General features: G+C 36.9%; 1 protein-coding gene and 1 pseudogene across 4 annotated transcripts in view; one reads left to right on the forward strand and one right to left on the reverse strand.

Moving 5' to 3' along the window:
- KLRF1 (killer cell lectin like receptor F1) overlaps positions 1 to 21954 on the forward strand; it is a 61808-nt gene that overhangs the window by 37161 nt on the left and 2693 nt on the right. Inside the window, exons 1-5 of one of the 4 annotated variants that reach the window (XM_028119761.2) lie at positions 2704 to 2787; positions 6168 to 6196; positions 10099 to 10197; positions 11066 to 11221; positions 14108 to 14247. In XM_028119761.2, the coding sequence (XP_027975562.1) occupies positions 10110 to 10197; positions 11066 to 11221; positions 14108 to 14247 (384 nt within the window). In that variant the 5' untranslated portion in view covers positions 2704 to 2787; positions 6168 to 6196; positions 10099 to 10109. Of the gene's footprint in view, positions 1 to 2580; positions 2788 to 6167; positions 6197 to 10098; positions 10198 to 11065; positions 11222 to 14107; positions 14248 to 21954 lie in introns of those variants that run through there. The other 3 variants (XM_028119759.2, XM_028119760.2, XM_028119762.2) reach the window with 3 other exon arrangements.
- On the reverse strand, positions 8085 to 9344 carry LOC114221679 (GPI-anchor transamidase pseudogene; annotated as a pseudogene).

The following is a 21954-nucleotide window of genomic DNA, read 5'->3' on the forward strand; positions in this document are numbered from 1 at the left end:
CTGGTGATAGACATTGGGTAGGGTATGTGCTATTGTGAGTGCTGTGAATTGTGGAAGACTGAAGAATCACAGACCTGTACCCCTGAAACAAATAATACAGTATATGTTAATAAAAAATTTAAAAAAGAATGCTTCAATTAACATAACAAATTTGTAGATGGCACACAACTTGGATAGCTAATGCACTGAGTGACAGAGTCATACAATCCAAACACTCTGAAATTCAGAGAAAATGAAGAATCTGACAAGATGAATCTTTTAAGTTTGTACTAAATATAAACTGAAAGTAATGGGGTGGGGAGAATTGTCTTAATTTACAGAGGCTCAAAAAAGCACAAGGGGAGGTTCAGTGGCCACGTTCTTTACTTCCACAAATGATTTTTGCATTTAGTGTAATTACTGGCTTCTAGCTCATCAGGAACTTGATAATGTTCCTTATTAGAACAGTCTTCTTTTTGGGCATTAGAAGCTCTAAACCTGACAAAAACAAGATCTTGGGTGAAATAATTGATGGGGATTAAGGACCACACTTGTGATGAGCACTGGGTGATGTAAGGAAGTGTTGAATCACTAATATTGTACACCTGAAACTAATATTACCCTGTGTGTTAACTATACTGGAATTTAAATAAAAACTTAAAAAATATGAAATGTAAAAACCCCCACCAAGATCTTAGGTAAAGGAAGCAATTTCTTCATGTGGATTATAAGGTGTAATAACGGGAGGGGGGCACGTTGCAGTTGAATCCTCACTCCATATTTTGATTCACAGACCTGTACATTCTGTCTATGGCACCACCTGGTGTCACCAGTGTGCCTCCAGAAAGTCATTTCAGCACCCTGCCCAGCAGGTTGCTTACGGATAAATAAATTCTTCAGGCGTGAACTGATTACCAGACTTTCTTTTCTGCAAAATGTCAAATGCAAGGATGTGTAGAAAATCATGAAAACAAAGAAGACATTCTGTAACTTTGTGAATGGTGATGCTAGCAGAAGCATCGCAGGTAGAGAAGTCAAATCTACTCCTAAAATGTGTGATTATTCCTGTGAACACAAAGCACTATCCAGTGCATGATGGAAGATTCTTAAGTAATAGATCTGCCGTCAGGAGGTTGGCTGGTTTCCCTCTGAAATTGTGCTCTGCTTTGGTCTCTGCCTTTGACAGGTTGGGCATTTGGCAGAGGTTTTAGCAAAATCAGCCATGATGGGGGAGGACCTTATTATCTGAGCTGATAACTTCCATCCTTACTATCCCTGATCATTTTACAGGTGCCCATTTAATAAGGTCCAGGATATCTGAGGAAAGAGGCTGACTGACATCCACAGGATAGGTCACTTTGTCCACCCAGTTATTGATAAATACACCAAAAGTTGAAGACTCTTGGTGAAAAATGTGTAGCAGGAAAATAATAGGAATTTTTAGCCAAAATTGTGCTGTGCAAGTATCGAATGTAATTATCATTAAGTCACTACTCAACTCAAAAGGCTGATTTTTGCACCTCCAGCTCGGCTGTCCACCTTCTACAGCTCATTCTCTGCCCTGGAAGATTGGCCTGTGGAGACAAACTTGGCCCCGTGGCTTCCACATACTGACTTAGGGGCAGGAAAGCAGAGGAATGAGATAGGAGTCAGGCTAAGGGGCCCAGGCCCCCTTTGTGAGAGCAGGACTGGTCATGTTCCAGGCAGGGGTGCCCGCTCTCCTCAGCTCTTTCCTCAGTCTTCTGCCCCCTCACCAGTGAAGTCTTCCGGTGGAAAGCTTTCGGTTTCTGTTCTCCATTTGCTACAATGACCAAAGATTTGGGATTTAAGTGTCAAACTTTTAAACTTTATCTCAACTTATAAAATTAGTATTTCTGGAATTATATTACTCTTTTGAGACTGGCCTTGAGGGAACTTTTTAGTGTGATAAGAAAGTGCCAAAACTGGATTTGGGTCGTGGTTGCACACATCTGTATATTTGCTAAAAATCAGCTAATCACGTACTTACAATGAGTGAATTTTATGGTATATAAAGTAGACCTCATTAAACCTGAGAAAAAATCTGAAATTTCTGGTCTGCCTCGTGAATATTGGGCATTCTCTTCAAATACCAGAAAAAGTAATTGAAAATATGGTTTCTTTCCCAAGTTGTCCCCACTCCCTGATTTTTTTTAAAGATGTCTTTAGAATGCCAAAAATTGCCACTGTTTATATTATTAAATTATTAGCATGACTTGTAATCAATGTTGTTGTAAGATCAGGAAGTTTAACTGTTAGGTAATTACAAGTTATTATATTAAATCAAATATCACTATATTAAGAAGTGTAATTGAAAATTCACATATTTTGGCTAAACCAAAAACACCTATGTATCATGTAACTCAACTCTAAAAGGAGTACAATTTCCATTTCCCTGACTTTAGGGGTTAATCAGGAAATATTTTTTAAAGAACCACATATGATATTAAATTCAATATGTGGTGGACAGTTGAGAAATCATGTGTTATCTAGGTCATGAGAAATAAACTTAAAAAAAAGAAAAGAAAACATTTCCTCTGAGGTTTTCACCAATAGATGAAACTCTGCACCCTTGTTTGTACTCTGAGTGGACAATTTGAGGACTAGTTCTGATTAACAGCAGACTTATTATTTTTCGTATTACGTATCATACTTAAAAAAACAAAACGTACATATATACACACATATTTTCACCCACATTGAAGATGCAAGATGAAGAAAGATACATGACATTGAATTTACAATTGAAAAAAAGGAGTTCTAGCCAAACATCCCAACTTAAATTTAAAGGTATGGAATTCAGTTTTTTTTAATTGACGTGGGTTAATATGGGTATGGATTTAATATTAGTTAATATTAATACGAACATGAATGTGGACAGTAATTTCTAATATTCTGTTCTTTACTGTTCTTGGACTATTTTATTTGCTTTTCTCTCTCTGTCTCTGTCTCATCTTTCTGTCTCTCTATTATTTATCAAAGCGAGGGCTAACAATTATTTGCTTATTTTATTTTTTAAAGATTTTATTTATTTATTTGTTGGAGAGAGAGAGAGCACAAGCAGGGGGAGTGGGAGAGGGAGAAGCAGGCTTCCCGCTGAGCAGGGAGCCCGATGTGGGGCTTGATCCCATGACCCTGGGATCATGACCTGAGCCGAAGGCAGACGCCCAGCGACTGAGCCATCCAGGTGCCCCAAATTATTTGCTTGTAAGGTAACATTTGGTGTCATATAATTTCCTAAGGACATTCTCAGGAAAAATACACAATCAGTTAAAATTAATAAAATTAAAATGCATATTTAGTGCCAGTCATCAACCTCCTTATCATTCATAAAAATGGCATCTTTAGTACTAGTTTTTAATTCAGCATGTCAAAAACGTTAAAATATGTTTCTCACTAGGTGGAAAATTTTGTTTTGGAAAGTAGAGATACTAACCTGAAAGACCACAAAATGTAATGGCTCTTCTGTGTAAACTTTTTTTCACACTCAGTTTGTAGATGCCACTCTGAAACCAAAATGTGTTTTGGTTCAGGAAAGGAGCTCAGGAGGCTGCAAATAATAAATGTGCAACCCCAGCTATTTAAGTGGCATATTAATATTCATCCTTTACCAATGTATCCTCTGCTAATAGTAAAATTTGCTAATATTTAGTAAAGCTTGCGGTATGATACACATTCGAATCTAATTGACAATTTAAGCCCTGTCATTATACACAGGGCTTTTACTTAACTCTGTGATTATATATTTGTATATTTTTTCTCATGTCTTGGTGCTAATGAAAATAAGAAAGTACATTTTTTGCCACTATCTAAAGCTTCAGAATCACTATAGAAATAGTATTACTAATAATATAACTACTTAAAGCAGATTGAAATGTTTTTGCAGGGGTTTTTTGTCCTTAGTATATATTCCATCAGGCAAGCACAGTCAAATTATGCTTTAAAATTGCTTGGGGGCGCCTGGGGGGCTCAGTCAGTTAAGCATCTGCCTTCAGCTCAGGTCATTATCTCAGGGTCCTGGGATTGAGCCGCGCCACCCTCCTCAATAGGGGATCTGCTTCTCCCTCTCCCTTCGCCTCTCCCCACCTGCTTGTGCATGCACGCAAACTCTCTCTCTCTCAAATAGATAAAATCTTTTAAAAAAATTAAAAATAAAAAAATAAAATTGCTTGAAAGACTTCCTCTCTATGGGTTAGGACCCTTTCTTCATATTCCATTTTATTTTTAGGGATCGCTTTTTTTTTCATTTTGACTTACTTATTTTATAATTATGTATAAGTATACATCTTATGCAATCATAACAATATACACAATGCCTATTATATATTAGAATCATTTTATAATTATTTAAAACATTTATATATTTTCAAAGTCAAACCTATATAGCAAGGTACTTCCAGAGATCTCCAGCTCCCAAAGATCCAGCTTCTGTCTTGTTTTCACCCTGCTCTCTCCTTCCCACACATTTTAATCCTGTATACAGCGTAATATTTCTCTATTAAGTGGATGTACCATAGTTCATTCAACTAGTTTCATTACTGGACACAAGATGTTTGCATTCTTTTTCTATTATATCCCTATTATAAATAACATTGCAATGCTTGCACGTACGTCTTTTCATATATTGCCAATATGTCACTGGGATGTATTCCTAGACGAAAGATTGCTGGCTCCAATGTACATGCTTATATAATTTTGCTAGTTTTCCCCCAAATATCCCTCCACAGGATTGTACCATTCTATGCCACGATGAACATGAGCGCAAACATCTTTTTGAAATACTGATTTCAATTATTTTGGATATACCCAGAAATGCAATTGCTGGATCATATGGTAGCTCTATTTTTTAATTTTTTGAGGGACTGCCGTACTGTTTCCCATAGTGACTGCAACATCTTACATTTTCACCAACAGTATGCAAGGGTTGAATGTTCTCCGCACCCTCATCAAAACCTGTTATCTGTTTTTGATAGTAGCCATTCTGTCAGACGTGAAGTGATATCTCATTATGGTTTTGTTTGCATTTCCCCGATGATTAGTGCTGTGAAATAACTTTTCAGATACTTGGCCATTTGTAGGTCTTCTTTGGAAAACTGTCTATTTAAATCCCCTGCCCATTTTAAAATAAGACTGCTTGTTTTTCTAATTGAGTTGTGTAAGTTGTAAGAGTTCTTTATATATTTTGGATGTTGACCCTTTAGCAGAGAGTTATATAATTTTCAAATATTTTCTCCCTCTAGTTTGCCCTTTTTTCTAGTTCCTTGAGGTTTAAATTTAGATGGTTTATTTGAGATCTTTCTTTTTTTTAAATAAAGCTTTTTTTTAAGATTTTATTTATTTATTTGACAGAAAGAGAGAAAGAGCACAAGCAGGGGGAGTGGCAGGCAGAGGGAGAGGGAGAAGCAGGCTCCCCGCTGAGCAGGGAGCCAGATGCGGGGCTTGATCCCAGGACCCTGGGATCATGACCCGAGGTGAAGGCAGACACTTAACCGACTGAGCCACCCAGGCGCCCCTGAGATCTTTCTTTTAATGTAAATGTAGTTATTTATGGCTATAAAGTTCTCTCTTACAAGTGCTTTTATTGCATCCTTTAAGTTTTATGTTGTATTTTCGTGGTTGTTTCAAGATTTTTTTAAATTTCCATTTTGGTTTCTTCTTTGACTTGTTAGTTTTTTGGGACTCTGTTGCTTTATTTGACATATTTGTAAATTCTCCAGTTATCCTGCTGTCTTGATTTGTAGTGTCATACCCTTGTCATTGGAAAAAAAATCCTTGGTATGATCTCAGTCTTCTTAAATTTGCCATGACTTGTTTTGTAACTTATCATATGATCTATACTGGAGAATGTTCTGAGAAGGATGTGTATTCTGCCGTTGTTGGATGGAATGTCCTCTGTATATCTGGTAGGTCCATTTGGTTTAAAGTAATAGTTCACATCCCAGATTTTTGTAGTGATTTTTTGTTTGGATGATCTATCATTACCGAATGTGAGGTATTGAAGTCCCCTGTTATTAGTGCATTGCTATTTCTCCCTTTCACATCTGTTAATATTTGTTTAATGTATTTAGCTACTTTGGTGTTGGGTGCATATATATTTATGATTATTATATCCTCTTGATAAATTGACCCCTTTATCATTATATAATAACCTTCTTTGTCTCTTGTTACAGTTTTTGACTTAAACTCTACATTGTCTTATGTAAGTATAGCTACCTCTGCTTTTTTTTAATTTCCATTTGCATGGAATATCTTTTTCTATGCCTTCTCTTTAAGCCTACCTGTATCCTTAAAGATGAAGTGGGTCTCTTGTATACAGCATGTAGTTGTGTCCTGTTTTGTTTTTTTAATCTCTCCAGCCACTCGATGTCTTTTGATTAGAGTATTGAATCCATTTAGAATTAGAATAATTCTTCATACAAAAAAACTTACTAATGCCATCTTATTACCTGTTATTTGGCTGTTTTGTAATTCCCGTATTCCTTTCTCCTTCTCTTTCTGCTTTCCTTTGTGAATTGATTTTTCATAGTGGTATGCTTTGATTCCCTTTTCTTTTAATGTGTGCATCTGCTGTAGGTTTTTCTTTGTGGTTACCATGAGGCTTATATAAAACATCTTATAGATATGAGTCTATTTTACACTGATAACAACTTAACTTCAATTGCATACAAAAACTCTACTTTTTTAATGCCTGCCTTCTATGTTTTTGATGTCACGATTTACCTCTTTTTATATTGTGTATTCATTAGCAAATTATTGTATCTATAGTTACTTTTAAGAATATTTTCTTTTAACCTTTATACTAGAGTTAATTAATTTTTTCCCAAACTTTTGTGGAAAACTTCCAGCATTTCTCAATTAACTTAATTAGACAAAAAAAACTGTTGTGCATATTAAACAAGTACCCATCAATTCCTGCTTTATTTTCTAACATAAAGTTGTTGGATTTTATCAATTGCACTTTCTACATCTATTGGGATGATGATACATTTCTCACTAGCTCTATTAATAAGATAAAATGAATTTCTTACTATTGAACAACCCGTATATTCCTAGAATAAACCCACCATGGTCAAGGTATGTTTTGGCTACTATTAGTATATTTAAGATTTTTGTATGGACATTTAGGAGCGACTGATTGTAGGGCTTTTTGTTTTTAAATTATTTTTATTTTTATTTTCTGATATTAAAAGATTGGTAAGTTAAATTCTGTACAGGAGAATTCTCTACAACTTCTCTACAGGAGAAAACACAGGGTAATGAAAATGTTATTTCCTCCAAAATTGTAAGCCTTAATATGCCTCAAATTCATACTGTAAAGCTCAATTCATGATACCTGGGAGAAATAATTGAGTCTGAATTGAATCTGAAAAGGCTTCCACATCCTTTCTCCTAATGTTTTCTGATAATCATGTGTTTGATTTTTTTAAGTGAATAAATGGCATTTTTTACATGTGCTGAACACTTTGAATTTATTGATTATAAATTTAATATATTAAAATATTAGAAAATAATCTGGGAAATGCAGGGTATTCATTAATTGAATTATAATAAGTCATATTTTATGATCTTTGTCAATACTATAAGATAAAAACTGTGTACTAGTTCTCTGACATAGTGTTTTATATGATTTATTATGCTTTTTCTTGACAGAGTTTAGCATCTTCAAATGTGTTTTTTTTTAATTCCTGCACGTTTAAAGGGTATTTGGAACACAAATTTCAGTATTAATAACTCAATTTATTGACTGAACTCTAAGTTTAATCATAGTTATGGGGAGTGGCTCCATATTAATTATTGTGATGCATTTATAAAAATTATCTTTGATGACATAAACTATTATGCAAAATATAGATGTTCATTTACTCAGTATAAACTACTCATACAATTCCATAAGCTAAGTCCTTTTTATTTTTTATTTTTTTCTTTGTCCAATCTTTTTAATAACATGCACAACAAAAAATAAGTATCATTAGTGCTACTTAGCACTTGCATTAACAGTTATTTATCTTTAAGTTATAAAATCAATAGTTCATTCAAATTTAGTTTCCCTGTACTTTTTGCCCAATTCACACGAGAGCAATGTATTTTTTAAAAATCATAATGACATAAAATTTTATCCAAGGTTGCAGTCTTCCATGCCGTCTTCTTCACACATCACGTCTAGAAAATGAACTTCATATGCTTGATTCCATAAATTTTGAAGAAAACCATTACAATGAGTGCCCACAATCCCAGAATAAAACCCCCAGGAGGATGTGAATCTTTCAGCTTTGGTTTCTGGTGAATTATCTGAGCTACAGGAAGTTGTTCAGCACATTTCAGTGGTTCCATGAGTTCCTCATCCATCCAGTCTTTCTTATATCTGCTTTCCATGATTTCTAAATCTGGTTGAAAACTAATAGTCTCTCTTATAATTTCCACTTTCTGTTTGCTTCCAAAAAAATCAGTTATCAGGACATTTTTAGGATCCTTCTGAAAAAGATCAGTTCAATGTCCAGGGGTAGACACACAGAGACTTCTAGGACATACCTGAAAAAGGTCATTCATATTAGTTTGTCTAGCTGGATTAATTTCTTCCAAAAATTCCAAGACATAAAATGTGTATCTATCCATAAGGTGGACTCCAATTGCAGGATCAGGTTGATGCGAGAGTGAATCTTCTCCCACTTGGCTACTAGCTAAAGCCATTATGTTAGGAGAATAGAATCGTTCATACATGGATGCTCCTTGACACGTATCAATAATAAACAGTAACTCGTTGTAGCGTCTTTTTTGCCACATTTGCTCAAAAGCATCTGCAAGTTCTATGTTGGTAATTTCTTCAGAATCTTGAAATTTCAAGAAACCATTTCCACCATGTCCTGTCATATAAATAAGAATATTGCTTCTATCATCAGAAAGAAGACGTTTTGACTGAGGAGTACTAGGTGGGATCCTGCCAGTTAATATCCGTAAAAAATTCTCCACAGTTACCTCATAACTTCTATAACCCACTTCCACATCATCTCACACACATTTAGTTCCATATTCTTGTGACTAAACACCGTAGCTGGTTTGGGATTTCTAGGGTTGTATGCCATGTCGTCTGCAAGCATCAGAACAATATGACTGTCAGGAACATCCCGCCTCTTGACACTTCTGTAAACGGAGAGAGTATTTGCAACATGCTGATAATTAAACCAGAACCGGGATGTACATACCAAAACAGCCCAGTTGTTTGTATGGCCAATTCTAAAGAACTGTTCTGCTTGATCTTCGATCTGACTAGCGGCCAAGGTGCCGAAGGACAAAAGCAACAACCCTGCCAAGGTAGTGAAACCCTTGTTGAGGAAGCAGGCGGCCACCATGTTTCCTGGCTTCAGCTTCCCTAAGCTAAGTTCTTTTTAATGAGGTTGAGAAAAATAGCAACATATATACTTGAAGCCTTGGGTGAGACTATTTACTTTCTCTATTATGATATCCATTTGTTCATTAATAGCCATTACTGAATGCACATTTTATCTCTAACATAGCAGCGTGGGCATATGAAAAATAAAACAGTCATCACTCTTAAAGAGTTCACCATCTAATGAGAAGCTGAAACATCATTATTGCATTGGTTAGAAAAGATTTTAGGATTTTTTTAGGTTAAAAGAACAAGTATCAGGAGTCATATTTAGTTCTGATTTGTATTACATCCTTAGTAAATGAAATAGGTTGAATGACTTGTGAATATTACCTTAAAGCAAATTATTAATTAGAAAGTATATAGTTATGTGAATATATACGTGTGTATCTGTAAGTGCACATGAGCATGTGTATGTGCATGTGCATGCACGCTTGGGGAATTATTAGGTGTGTACATTAAAATTCTTTATCCACTAGGTCAATTATGTCAAATATTAGCAATTTCTTAAGATTCAATATAACATGCATCATAACTGCTCTCCATCTGCAGTATTACCATTACTAAGTAAAATAGGTAATTTAGGTTTTATGCTTTTGATTGCCTACGACCCTTTAAATTTCAAAACCAATATTATATGCAATCTTATTATTACAGTTGCTTTTACTTCTTGGAAATGTACTTTTCTGAGCTAATTCATGTGATTAATCTCTCAGATTGTTCTGTGATGTTGCACTGGTATAAAATCTTATTGGGGATATCTGGAACAGTAAATGGTATTCTGGTTTTGACTTTGATCTCCCTGTCTTTACTGGGTAAGTTAAAAGATCTTAAATAAAAATATAGATAATGTTTACTATTTTCTTGTGACTCTTTTCATATTCATTCATTCATTTGTTCATTTTTTGTTAACAAAGCTTTAATAAGAAGCTACTATGTATAAAGCCGTATACTCTACTCCATAGCAATGTATTTAATATGTAGTCAAATCAGGTATCTTGTTCCCAAATGGCATACAGTCTGAAAGGAAGAAAATTGTGTGTGTGTGTGATGTGTATTGGGAAACCATATTTTTGGATTTCTTAGAAACCTGTGAATAGAATTCCATGATTTTTCTTAAAAATGTTTACATGTTGTATCTAAGATTGTATTTAGTTTATACTTTATACTACTATACCCCAAGCATTACTACAAATTTCTGAAATCAAAAAAAGCCCTCAAAACCAAAAAAGCAAAAAAGGAATAATCATGGTGATAAATCTCTAGTGAAAGAAATAGATTTTAAATAAGTAATTATGGTAGAATGGGCTAAGCATAGTGTCGGTTTCAGCAAAATCATGACATGAAGAAGGCATGGAAAGAGCATGTATACTCCCTAGAGTAGAAATTTTGCTTCATTTACTACTGTATCACCAGTTCTTAGCATGATGCCTGGCACAGAATATGTGCCATATTCTGAGGCACATATATGTGCCTCAACAAATATGATTCTATAAGTGAATTAATTATGTAATATTTGAAATTATTTTTCATTAAATAAAATGAAAATAAGAAAGAAACTTTCTAGTTATCCCTTCAGTTGCTTCTTGTTCCCATCATCAGAATCATTCCAAATTATTTGTGTCTGGAGCACTGCAGAGGGAGAAGATATTTACCCAATGTTAAAATAATTATGTTTTTAAGTTTCTCAGGGAATATTGCTAAAATGCCAAGAAGCAAAGAATTCAAATATCACCCAACATGATGATATTGGAAACCTGAAAATGAACAGTGGCACAAGAGGAAATATAACTAATAAGGACACAAGCCACTGTGGTTCAAAAGCTACAGACCATTCAGGTATCTCTCAAGACTTTGGCCTATAATGGTTTTCATTCTTTTGGCTTTCTAAGTTTGAAAAAGCCTATTTACCAGTTATGCAGATTACATTAACAAATAAAGATTTGATATCAACCTACTTTTCATTCAAAACTTCATATATACATATAATTTATGACTCTTTTTGTGGTGGGAGGATAGTATCAGTGAGAAGAACATAACAAAGAGGCTCGTCCCTTCAGGAATTTAAAGTCAAATTGAAACCACAAATACGGAAAGTTAATTGTGACTATAAGGCAGTATGTAACTAACTATTTTTTTCTCTCATTTATTCAGCTTTGAAGTACAAAATGAATAAAAGTAATTATACATAATGAACGATTCATTATGATTTTATGCTTATAACTTCCAATTATGCAGAATTTTAGAAAACTGTCCCTTCTACTTCCAATTTTGTTTTAGTTTCACTTCAAAGTGCTTAACTTTTGGGGCCTTCAACAATTTGTTTTACAGTATATGGGAGAAATGTGCAGCTTAATTTATTTTATAATTATTTTTCAAAGGATTTTCTCTAGGGGCACCTGGGTGGCTTGGTCGTTTAGGCATCGGACTCTTGCTTTCAGCTCAGGTCATGATCCTGGGATCCTGGGATAAAGCCCGAAGTAGGTTTCGGCACTCAGTGGGGAGTCTGCTGGAGTTTCTCTCTCTCCCTCTCTCTTTGTTCTTCCCCCAACTCTAAATAAATAAATAAATAAACAAACAAGATCTTTTAAAAAAAGGATTTCTCTAATACACTAGTTTATGTGGTTTTCTTTATCACATATAAAAATGTCATATATATTATCGTTTACTTACTGATACTCTTTTCTTTTGGATTATCTATCTGTTTTACAAGTCCCAAACTAATTGAAATACTGTAATTTTAACACATATTTTAGACTCAGACTAGCTAATTCATCATTATGTTGGGTATTATAATGGAACTTTTTCAGAGGTAAGAAAGCTTTGGTAGGTAAACATGGAATCATATAGACACCATTAAATTTTTATTAAAATGTCTAAATACTGTATATCAGGCTGTAAGATATTAATTTCCTATTACTTTTTTCTTCTTTTTTAATTGAGGAAATATCCACAAACATGAAGTTAACCATTTAAAATAAAACAATTCAATGGCATTAGGACATATGAATGTGCAACGACGCTATCTATCTAGTTCCAAAACATTTTCATCACCGAAAAAGAAATCCTATTCCCAGTAAGCAATTCCCCATTCCCTCCCCCCCAGCCTTTAGCAACCACTAATCTGCTTTCTGTCTCTGTGGACTTACCTATTTTGGACGTTCATATAATGGAATCATACAGTATTTCACTTTTTGTGTCTTGCTTCTTTCACTTAGCATAATGTTTTCAAGGTTCATCCATGTTCTATCATATATCAGCATTTTATTTCCTTTTCTGACTGAAGAACATTCCTCTGTTTGTATAGATCCACAATTCATTTAAGATGGCAATATTAATCAAAGTGCTCTGCAGATTCAAAGAAATTCCTATCAAAATTCCAATGGCCTTTTTTTGTGGAAAGGGACAAGGTGATCCTAAAATTCATGTGAAATTGAAAGAAATCCTGAATAGCAAAAACAATCTTGAAAAAGAATTAATTTGGAAGATTTACATTTTGCAATGCTAAAACCTAATGGGATGGGGAGAATGAATAATGGCTGCCTAATATTTACAGGGTTTCATTTTGGGGTGATGAAAATATTTTGGAATTAGATAGTAGTTATGTTTGCACATTGTGGATGTAATAAAATCCATGGCATTTGCACCTTAAAGTGATTAAAATGGTAAATTTATGTTACATGAATTTTATTCCAATAAAGAAGGGAGATTTTTCAGGGCGCTGGGTGGCTCAATCATTAAATGTCTGCCTTCAGCTCAGGTCATGATCCCAGGGTCCTGAGATGGAGCCCCGCATCGGGCTCCCTGCTCGGCGGGAAGCCTGCTTCTCCTTCTCCACTCCCCCTGCTTGTGTTCCCTCTCTTGTTGTGTCTCTCTCTGTCAAATAAATAAATAAAATCTTTAAAAAAAAAAGAAGGGAGATTTTAACGGCCATAAGTTTGAATAGTTATTCTGACTTGAACTCATATTTATTCATATAATTCACTTTCTCTCGTTATGCCAAAGTCTCAGATATTTTCAATTGAAGACCTCAGTTTAATTTAATTTAAGAAAATCAAAGAACTTGAACTTGTAATTATATAGGGGCTGAAAAACTATTATTTTCAATATTATTTAATATCAAAAAGGAGTTATTAAGGAAAGATTTATGCACATAAAACAAGGAGAGAAATCTTAAAGCTTTATAGGATTAAATTCTAAGAGAATGGTATAAATATATTTAATCTCACAAGTAGCATTAATGCAATTTACAGCTTAAATGGTTCATGTTATTTTAGTAATTACATCAGAACTGGGCATGAAAAAGAAATCCCCTTTTGTCTAAGTTTTGCTTCATCTTATGAAATTAATTTCTTAATTCCCGTGAATTATCATTTGTAATTTGGACATCTTTTAAATCTGAACACTTTGTTAGAGTGATTTTATAGTACAAGTATTCAATTTTCTTTTCTTTTGTTTTTTCAAAGATTTTATTTATTTATTTGACAGAGATAGACACAGTGAGAGAGGGAACACAAGCAGGGGGAGAGGGAGAGGCAGAGGCAGAAGCAAGCCTCCCGCCGAATGGGGAGCCCGATGTGGGGCTTGATGCCAGGACCCTGGGATCATGACCTGGGCCAAAGGCAGACGCTTAACTGCTGAGCCACCCAGGCACCCCAGAAGTATTCAATTTTCACTGAATACACATGTAACTTAATTTTCTTTGTTTCCTCCATTTCCCTATAGGGTTGTGCCCATCTGAATGGCTCAAATATCAAAAAAAGTGTTATTGGTTCTCTAATGAGATGAAAAGTTGGAATGACAGTTACAGGTATTGTTTGGGAAGAAAATCTCATCTACCAATCATTCAGGACCAACTTGAAATGGTAAGTAGTTTAGTGTCAGGGTTATGACATTAATCTCTGTGCAGTTAGAAATGGTATTCCTCAAGATGATTATCATATGATCTCACTCATATGTGGAATTTAAGAAACAAAACAGAGGATCATGGCGAAGGGAGGGGAAAATAAAACAAGACAAAATCAGAGAGGAAGACAAACCACAAGAGACTCTTAATCATAGGGAACAAACTGAGGGTTGCTGGAGGGGAAAGGGGTTGGGGGTGGAGTAGCTGGGTGATGTAGCTTAAGGGGGGCACGTGATGTAATGAGCACAGGGTGTTATATGCAACCGATGAATCACTAAACTCTACCTCTGAAACTAATAATACACTATATGTTAATTACCTGAATTAAAAAAAATTATGCTAAATGAATGAAAAAAAATGGCTTTCCTCAAGGGTGCCTGGGTGACTCAGGGAGTTAAACATTTGACTCTTGATTTTAGCTCAAGTCATGATCTCAGGGTCATGAAATCAAGGTCCTGACACCAAGCCCCCCATCATCTCCACACTCAGCACAGAGTGTGCCTGGGATTCCCTTTTTCCTTCACCCTCTGCCCCTCCCCTCTCTCACACACACTCTCTCTTTCTCTCAAGCTCTCTAAAATCAATCAATAAATGAAATCTTTTTTAAAAAATGGCTTTTCTCAAATTTCTTCCCACCCTTCCTTTATTTTTATTTTTATTTTTTTAAAATTTTTTATTGTTATGTTAATCACCATACATTACATCATTAGTTTTTGATGTAGTGTTCCATGATTCATTGTTTGTGCATAACACCCAGTGCTCCACGCAGAATGTGCCCTCTTTAATACCCATTACCAGGCTAAACCATCCACCCACCCCCCTCCCCTCTAGAACCCTCAGATTGTTTTTCAGAGTCCATCCTCTCTCATGGTTCATCTCCCCCTCCGACTTACTCCCCTTCATTCTTCCCCTCCTGCTATCTTCTTCTTCTTCTTTTTTCTTAACATATATTGTATTATTTGTTTCAGAAGTACAGATCTGTAATTCAACAGTCTTGAACAATTCACAGCACTCACCATAGCACATACCCTACCCAATGTCTATCACCCAGCCACCCGATCCCTCCCACCCCCACCACTCCAGCAGCCCTCAGTTTGATTCCTGAGATTAAGAATTCCTCATATCAGTGAGGTCATATGGGACATGTCTTTCTCTGATTGACTTACTTCCCTCAGCATAACCCCCTCCAGTTCCATCCACGTAATTCCAAATGGCAAGATCTCTTTCCTTTTGATGGCTGCAAAATATTCGGTTGCATATATATACCACTTCTTCTTTATCCATTCATCTGTCGATGGGCATCTTGGCTCTTTCCACAGTTTGGCTATTGTGGACATTGCTGCTATAAACATTGGGGTGCACGTACCCCTTCGGATCCCTACATTTATATCTTTGTGGTAAATACCCAGGAGTGCAATTGCTGGATCATATGGTAGCTCTATTTTCAACTGTTTGAGGAACCTCCATACTGTTTTCCAGAGGGGTTGCACCAGCTTGCATTCCCACCAACAGTGTAGGAGGGTTCCCCTTTCTCCACATCCCCGCCAACATCTGTCGTTTCCTGACTTGTTAATTTTAGCCATTCTGACGGGTGTGAGGTGGTATCTCATTGAGGTTTTGATTTGGACTTCCCTGATGCCGAACAATATTGAGCACTTTTTCATGTGTCTGTTGGCCATTTGTATGTCTTCTTTGGAACAATGTCTGTTCATGTCTTCTGCCCATTTCTTGATTGGATTCTTTGTTCTTTAGGTGTTGAGTTTGATACGTTCTTTATAGATTTTGGATACTAGCCCTTTATCTGATATGTCATTTGCAAATATTTTCTCCCATTCTGTCGGTTGTCTTTTGGTTTTGTGCACTGTTTCTTTTGCTGTGCAAAAGCTTTTTATCTTGATGAAATCCCAGGAGTTCATTTTTGCCCTGGCTTCCCTCGTCTTTGGCGATGTTTCTAGGAAGAAGTTGCTGTGGCTGAGGTCGAAGAGGTTGCTGCCTGTGTCCTCCTTTAGGATGTTGATGGACTCCTGTCTCACGTTTAGGTCTTTCAACCATTTGGAGTCTATTTTTGTGTGTGGTGTAAGGAAATGGTCCAGTTTCATTCTTCTGCATGTGGCTGTCCAATTTTCCCAACACCATTTGTTGAAGAGACTGTCTTTTTTCCATTGGACATTCTTTCCTGCTTGGTCAAAGATGAGTTGACCATAGAGTTGAGGGTCCATTTCTGGGCTGTCTATCTGTTCCATAGCTCTATGTGTCTGTTTTTGTGCCAGTACCATACTGTCTTGTTGAAAGCTTTGTAATAGAGCTGGAAGTCCGGAATTGTGATGCCGCCAGCCTTGCTTTTCTTTTTCAATATTCCTCTGGCTATTCGGGGTCTCTTCTGGTTCCATACAAATTTTAGGATTATTTGTTCAATTTCTTTGAAAAAAGTGGATGGTATTTTGATGGGGATTGCATTGAATGTGTAGATTGCTCTAGGTAGCGTTGACATCTTCACAATGTTTGTTCTTCCAATCCCTGAGCATGGAACGTTTTTCCATTTCTTTATGTCTTCCTCAATTTCTTTCATGAGTATTTTATAGTTTTCTGAGTACAGATCCTTTGCCTCTTTGGTTAAATTTATTCCTAGGTATCTTCTGGTTTTGGGTGCAATTGTAAATGGGATCGACTCCTTGATTTGTCTCTCTTCTGTCTTGTTGTTGGTGTATAGAAATGCCACTGATTTCTGTGCATTGATCTTATATCCTGCCACTTGACTGAATTCCTGTATGAGTGCTAGCAGTTTTGGGGTGGAGTCTGTTGGCTTTTCCACATACAGTATCATATCAACTGCAAAGAGTGAGAGTTTGACTTCCTCTTTGCCGATTTGAATGCCTTTGATTTCTTTTTGTTGTCTGATTGCTGTGGCTAGGACTTCTAATATTATGTTGAATAGCAGTGGTGAGAGTGGACATCCCTGCCGCGTTCCTGACCTTAGGGGAAAAGCTAAGAGCTTTTCCCCATTGAGAATGATATTCGTTGTAGGTTTTTCATAGATGGCTTTTATGATATTGAGGTATGTACCCTCTATCTCAATACTCTGAAGAGTTTTGATCAAGAAAGGATGCTGTACTTTGTCAAATGCTTTTTCTGCATCTATGGACCGGATCATATGATTCTTGTTCTTTCTTTTGTTAATGTATTGTATCACGTTGATTGATTTGCGGATGTTGAACCAACCTTGCAGCCCAGGGATAAATCCCATTTGGTCGTGGTGAATAATCCTTTTAATGTACTGTTGGATCCTATTGGCTGGTATTGTGGTGAGAATTTTTGCATCCATGTTCATCAAGGATATTGGTCAGTAATTCTCCCTTTTGATGGGGTCTTTGTCTGGTTTTGGGATCAAGGTAACGCTGGCCTCATAAAATGAGTTTGGAAGTTTTCCTTCCATTTCTATTTTTTGGAACAGTTCCAGGAGAATAGGTATTAATTCTTGAAATGTTTGGTAGAATTCCCCTGGGAAGCCATCTGGCCCTGGGCTTTTGTTTGTTGGGAGATTTTTGATGACTGCTTCAATTTCCTTAGTGGTTATAGGTCTGTTCAGGTTTTCTATTTCTTCATGGTTCAATTTTGGTAGTTGATATATCTCTAGGCATGCATCCATTTCTTCCAGGTTATCTAATTTGCTGGCATAGAATTGCTCATAATATGTTCTTATAATTGTTTGTATTTCCTTGGTGTTGGTTGTGATCTCTCCTCTTTCATTCATGATTTTGTTGATTTGGGTCATTTCTCTTTTCTTTTTGATCAGTCTGGCCAGGGCTTTATCAACCTTGTTAATTCTTTCAAAGAACCAGCTCCTAGTTTCGTTGATCTGTTCTACTTTTCTTTTGGTTTCTGTTTCATTGATTTCTCCTCTGATATTTATTATTTCTCTTCTGCTGATTTTAGACTTTATTTGCTGTTTTTTCTCCAGCTCCTTTAGGTGTAGGGTTAGGTTGTGTATTTGAGACCTTTCTTGTTTCTTGAGAAAGTCTTTTATTGCTATATACATTCCTCTTAGGACTGCCTTTGTGTATCCCAAAGATTTTGAACAGTTGTGTTTTTATTTTCATTGGTTTCCATGAAGTTTTTTAATTCTTCTTTAATTTCCTGGTTGACCCATTCATTCTTTAGTAGGATGCTCTTTAGACTCCACGTATTTGAGTTCTTTCCAGCTTTCCTCTTGTGATTGAGTTCTAGTTTCAAAGCATTGTGGTCTGAAAATATGCAGGGAATGATCCCAATCTTTTGGTAGCGGTTGAGACCTGATTTGTGACCGAGGATGAGATCAATGCTGGAGAATGTTCCATGGGCACTAGAGAGGAATGTGTATTCCGTTGCTTTGGGATGGAATGTTCTGAATATGTCTGTGAAGTCCATTTCGTCCAGTGTGTCATTGAAAGTCTTTATTTCCTTGTTGATCTTTTGCTTAGAGGATCTGTCCATTTCAGCGAGGGGGGTGTTAAAGTCCCCCACTATTATTGTATTGTTGTCAATGTGTTTCTTTGCTTCTGTTATTAATTGCCTTATATAATTGGCTGCTCCCATGTTAGGGACATAGATATTTACAATTGTTAGATCTTGTTGGATAGACCCTTCAAGTAGGATATAGTGTCCTTCTTCATCTCTCATTACAGTCTTTGGTTTAAAATCTAATTTGTCTGATATAAGGATTGCCACCCCAGCTTTCTTTTGGTGTCCATTGGCATGGTAAATGGTTTTCCACCCCCTCACTTTAAATCTGGGGGTGTCTTTGGATCTAAAATGAGTCTCTTGCAGACAGCATATTGATGGGTTTTGTTTTTTAATCCAATCTGATAGCCTGTGTCTTCTGATTGGGATATTTAGCCCATTTTCATTCAGGGTAACTCTTGAAAGATAGGAATTTAGTGCCATTGCATTGCCTGTAAGGGGACTGTCACTGTATATTGTCTGTGTTCCTTTCTGATCTATGCTACTTTTAGGCTCTCTCTTTGCTTAGAGGACCCCTTTCAATATTTCTTGGAGGGCTGATTTCGTGTTTGCAAATTCCTTTAGTTTTTTTTTGTCCTGGAAGCTTTTTATCTCTTCTTCAATTTTCAATGGCAGCCTAGCTGGATATAGTATTCTGGGCTGCATATTTTTCTCGTTTAGTTCTCTGAAGATATCATGCCAGTCCTTTCTCGCCTGCCAGGTCTCTGTGGATAGGTCTGTTGCCAATCTAATGTTTCTACCATTGTAGGTTACATATCTCTTCTCCTGAGCTGCTCTCAGGATTTTCTCTTTGTCTCTGAGACTCATAAGTTTTACTATTAGATGTTGGGGTGTTGACCTATTTTTATTGATTTTGAGAGGGGTTCTCTGTGCCTCCTGGATTTTGATGCCTGTTTCCTTCCTCACATTAGGGAAGTTCTCTGCTATTATTTGCTCCAATATACCTTCTGCCCCTCTCTCTCTTTCTTCTTCTTCTGGGATCCCAATTATTCTAACATTGTTTCATCTTATCGTATCACTTATCTCTCGAATTCTGCCCTTGTGATCCTGTAGTTGTTTATCTCTCTTCTTCTCAGCCTCTTTATTTTCCATCATTTGGTCTTCTATATCACTGATTTTCTCTTCTGTGTCATTTATCCTAGCAGTTAGTGCCCCCATTTTTTATTGCACCTCAGTAATAGCCTTTTTGACTTTGACTTGGTTAGATTTTAGTTCTTTTAATTTTCCAGAAAGCGTTTCTCTAATAACTGCCATGCCTTTTTCAAGCCCAGCTAGTATCTTTAAAATCATGATTCTGAACTCTAGGTCCGACATCGTACTAATGTCCGTATTGAGTAGGTCCCTGGCTGACGGTACTCCCTCTTGTTCTTTTTGCTGAGGTGATTTCTTTCGTCTTGTCATTTTGTCCAGAGGAGACTAGATGAATGAGAGAACAAAATGCTAACAGGTTAACAACGTCCCCAGCAACTATACTCTATACAAATCAGAAAAGACCTGAAACCAGGGGAAAAGAAAGGGAAAGAAAGAAAAAAGAAAGAGGAAAAAAAAGAAAAAGAAAAAGAAAAAGATAAAAACAAACAAAAACACAACAAAACAAAAAAAAAACAGAATATGATCAAATATGATCAGGCTAGTGCATAGATCAGTGCCACACACTAGATTTTGGGTGTATTTTGGACTGTTAGAAGAAAGTGCCTCCTAAAATTTTAAAGGAAGAAAGACTTATATCTGTACAAAATAAGGGTTGATACAATGAAGGGATGGAAGGTGACTGTAAAGATGAAAATTCTAAAAGATTTTATAAAAGGAATTGATAAGAAGTTGTTTGAAAAAAGGAAGTAGATTTAAAAAAAAAAGAAAAAAAAGGGGGAGAATGTGATCAGGCAGGAGTCTAGAACAAAGCCATACACTAGTGATTTAGGGTATATTTTGATCTGTTAGAAGAAACTGTATCTCAAAATTTTAAAGAGAGAACAACTTATATATATATATATGCCAAAAATGAGGGTAACACTATGAAGGGATAAAATATGACCCTAAAAATGAAAAATGAAAAATGTTTTTTTAAAAAAGGGATTGATAAGATGTTGGTAAAAAGGGAAAAAGAAAAATTCAAAAAAAGAAAAAAAAACAGTTAAAAAAATTAACTGAAAAACTAATGAGTCATGGTATAAAAGCCATGAATTCTATGTGCAGTATTCCCCTAGAGCTGGAGTTCTCCCATTCTCCTTGATCAGTAAACTTGGTCTTGGCTTGATGGCTATTCGGGCTGATCTTCTGGGGGAGGGGCCTGTTGCCGTGGTTCCCAAATGTCTTTGCTGGAGGCGGAATTGCCCCTAAGCAAGCTGCTCGGGTTTGGTCTCAGGAGCTTTTATTTCCTGCAAGCTCTCGGTATAGCTTTGGAGGACGAGAGTGAAAATGGTGGCCTCCCAATCTCTGCCTGGAGGAGCTGAGAACTCGGGGCCCCGCTCCTCAGTGCACCCCCAGAGAAAAGCAGTCACTCCTGTCTCCCCGGTCTCCGGCCGCACTCCGTGCTCACTGGGCCTGTGACCAAGCGGTTCTATCTCTGGCACGTGACCCCGTGTGGAGTCTCCAAACCCAGCAGATCCCTGTGGTGCGCTCCCGTGCCGCTCCTCCCTGGGGAGGGAGGGGAGTCTCCCCGGATCTGCCGCTTGTTGGGTCCCTGCTGGAGGCGCAGTGACCCAACTGGGCCGCGGATCACAGTTTATGGCAACCCTGAGCTGAGAGCCCGCTCCTGGGCTCCATCTCTGCAGCCGGCTTCCCCGCTCTGATACCTGGGAGCTCTGCTGCTCTCAGGCACCCCCGGACTTTCTGTGACCCCGAGGGTCCTGAGACCACACTGTCCTGCGAGGGTTCCACAACCCCCCCCCCCCCAGCCACTGGAGCAATGTCCCTCAGCAGAGCTGACTTCTAAAAGTTCCAGTTTTGTGCTCCATGGCTCTATCACTTGCCAGAAGCGGCCGGCGGAGGCCACCGTCTGTCCTCCTGAATATCGCCTCGGATTCACTTCTCCGCACGTCCTACCTTCCAGTAAGTGGTCGCTTCTCTGTTCAGAGAGTTGTTGCTACTCTCTTCTTCAGTCTCCTGTTGAGTTCGTAGGTGTTCAGAATGGTTTGATCCCTATTCAGCTGAATTCCTGAGACCAGAC

This window comes from Eumetopias jubatus, unplaced genomic scaffold, assembly GCF_037043125.1.
Source record: "Eumetopias jubatus isolate StellerSeaLion01/CBP00866 unplaced genomic scaffold, mEumJub1_p1.0 scaffold_8, whole genome shotgun sequence".
In the NCBI taxonomy this organism is placed as follows: Eukaryota; Metazoa; Chordata; class Mammalia; order Carnivora; family Otariidae; genus Eumetopias; species Eumetopias jubatus.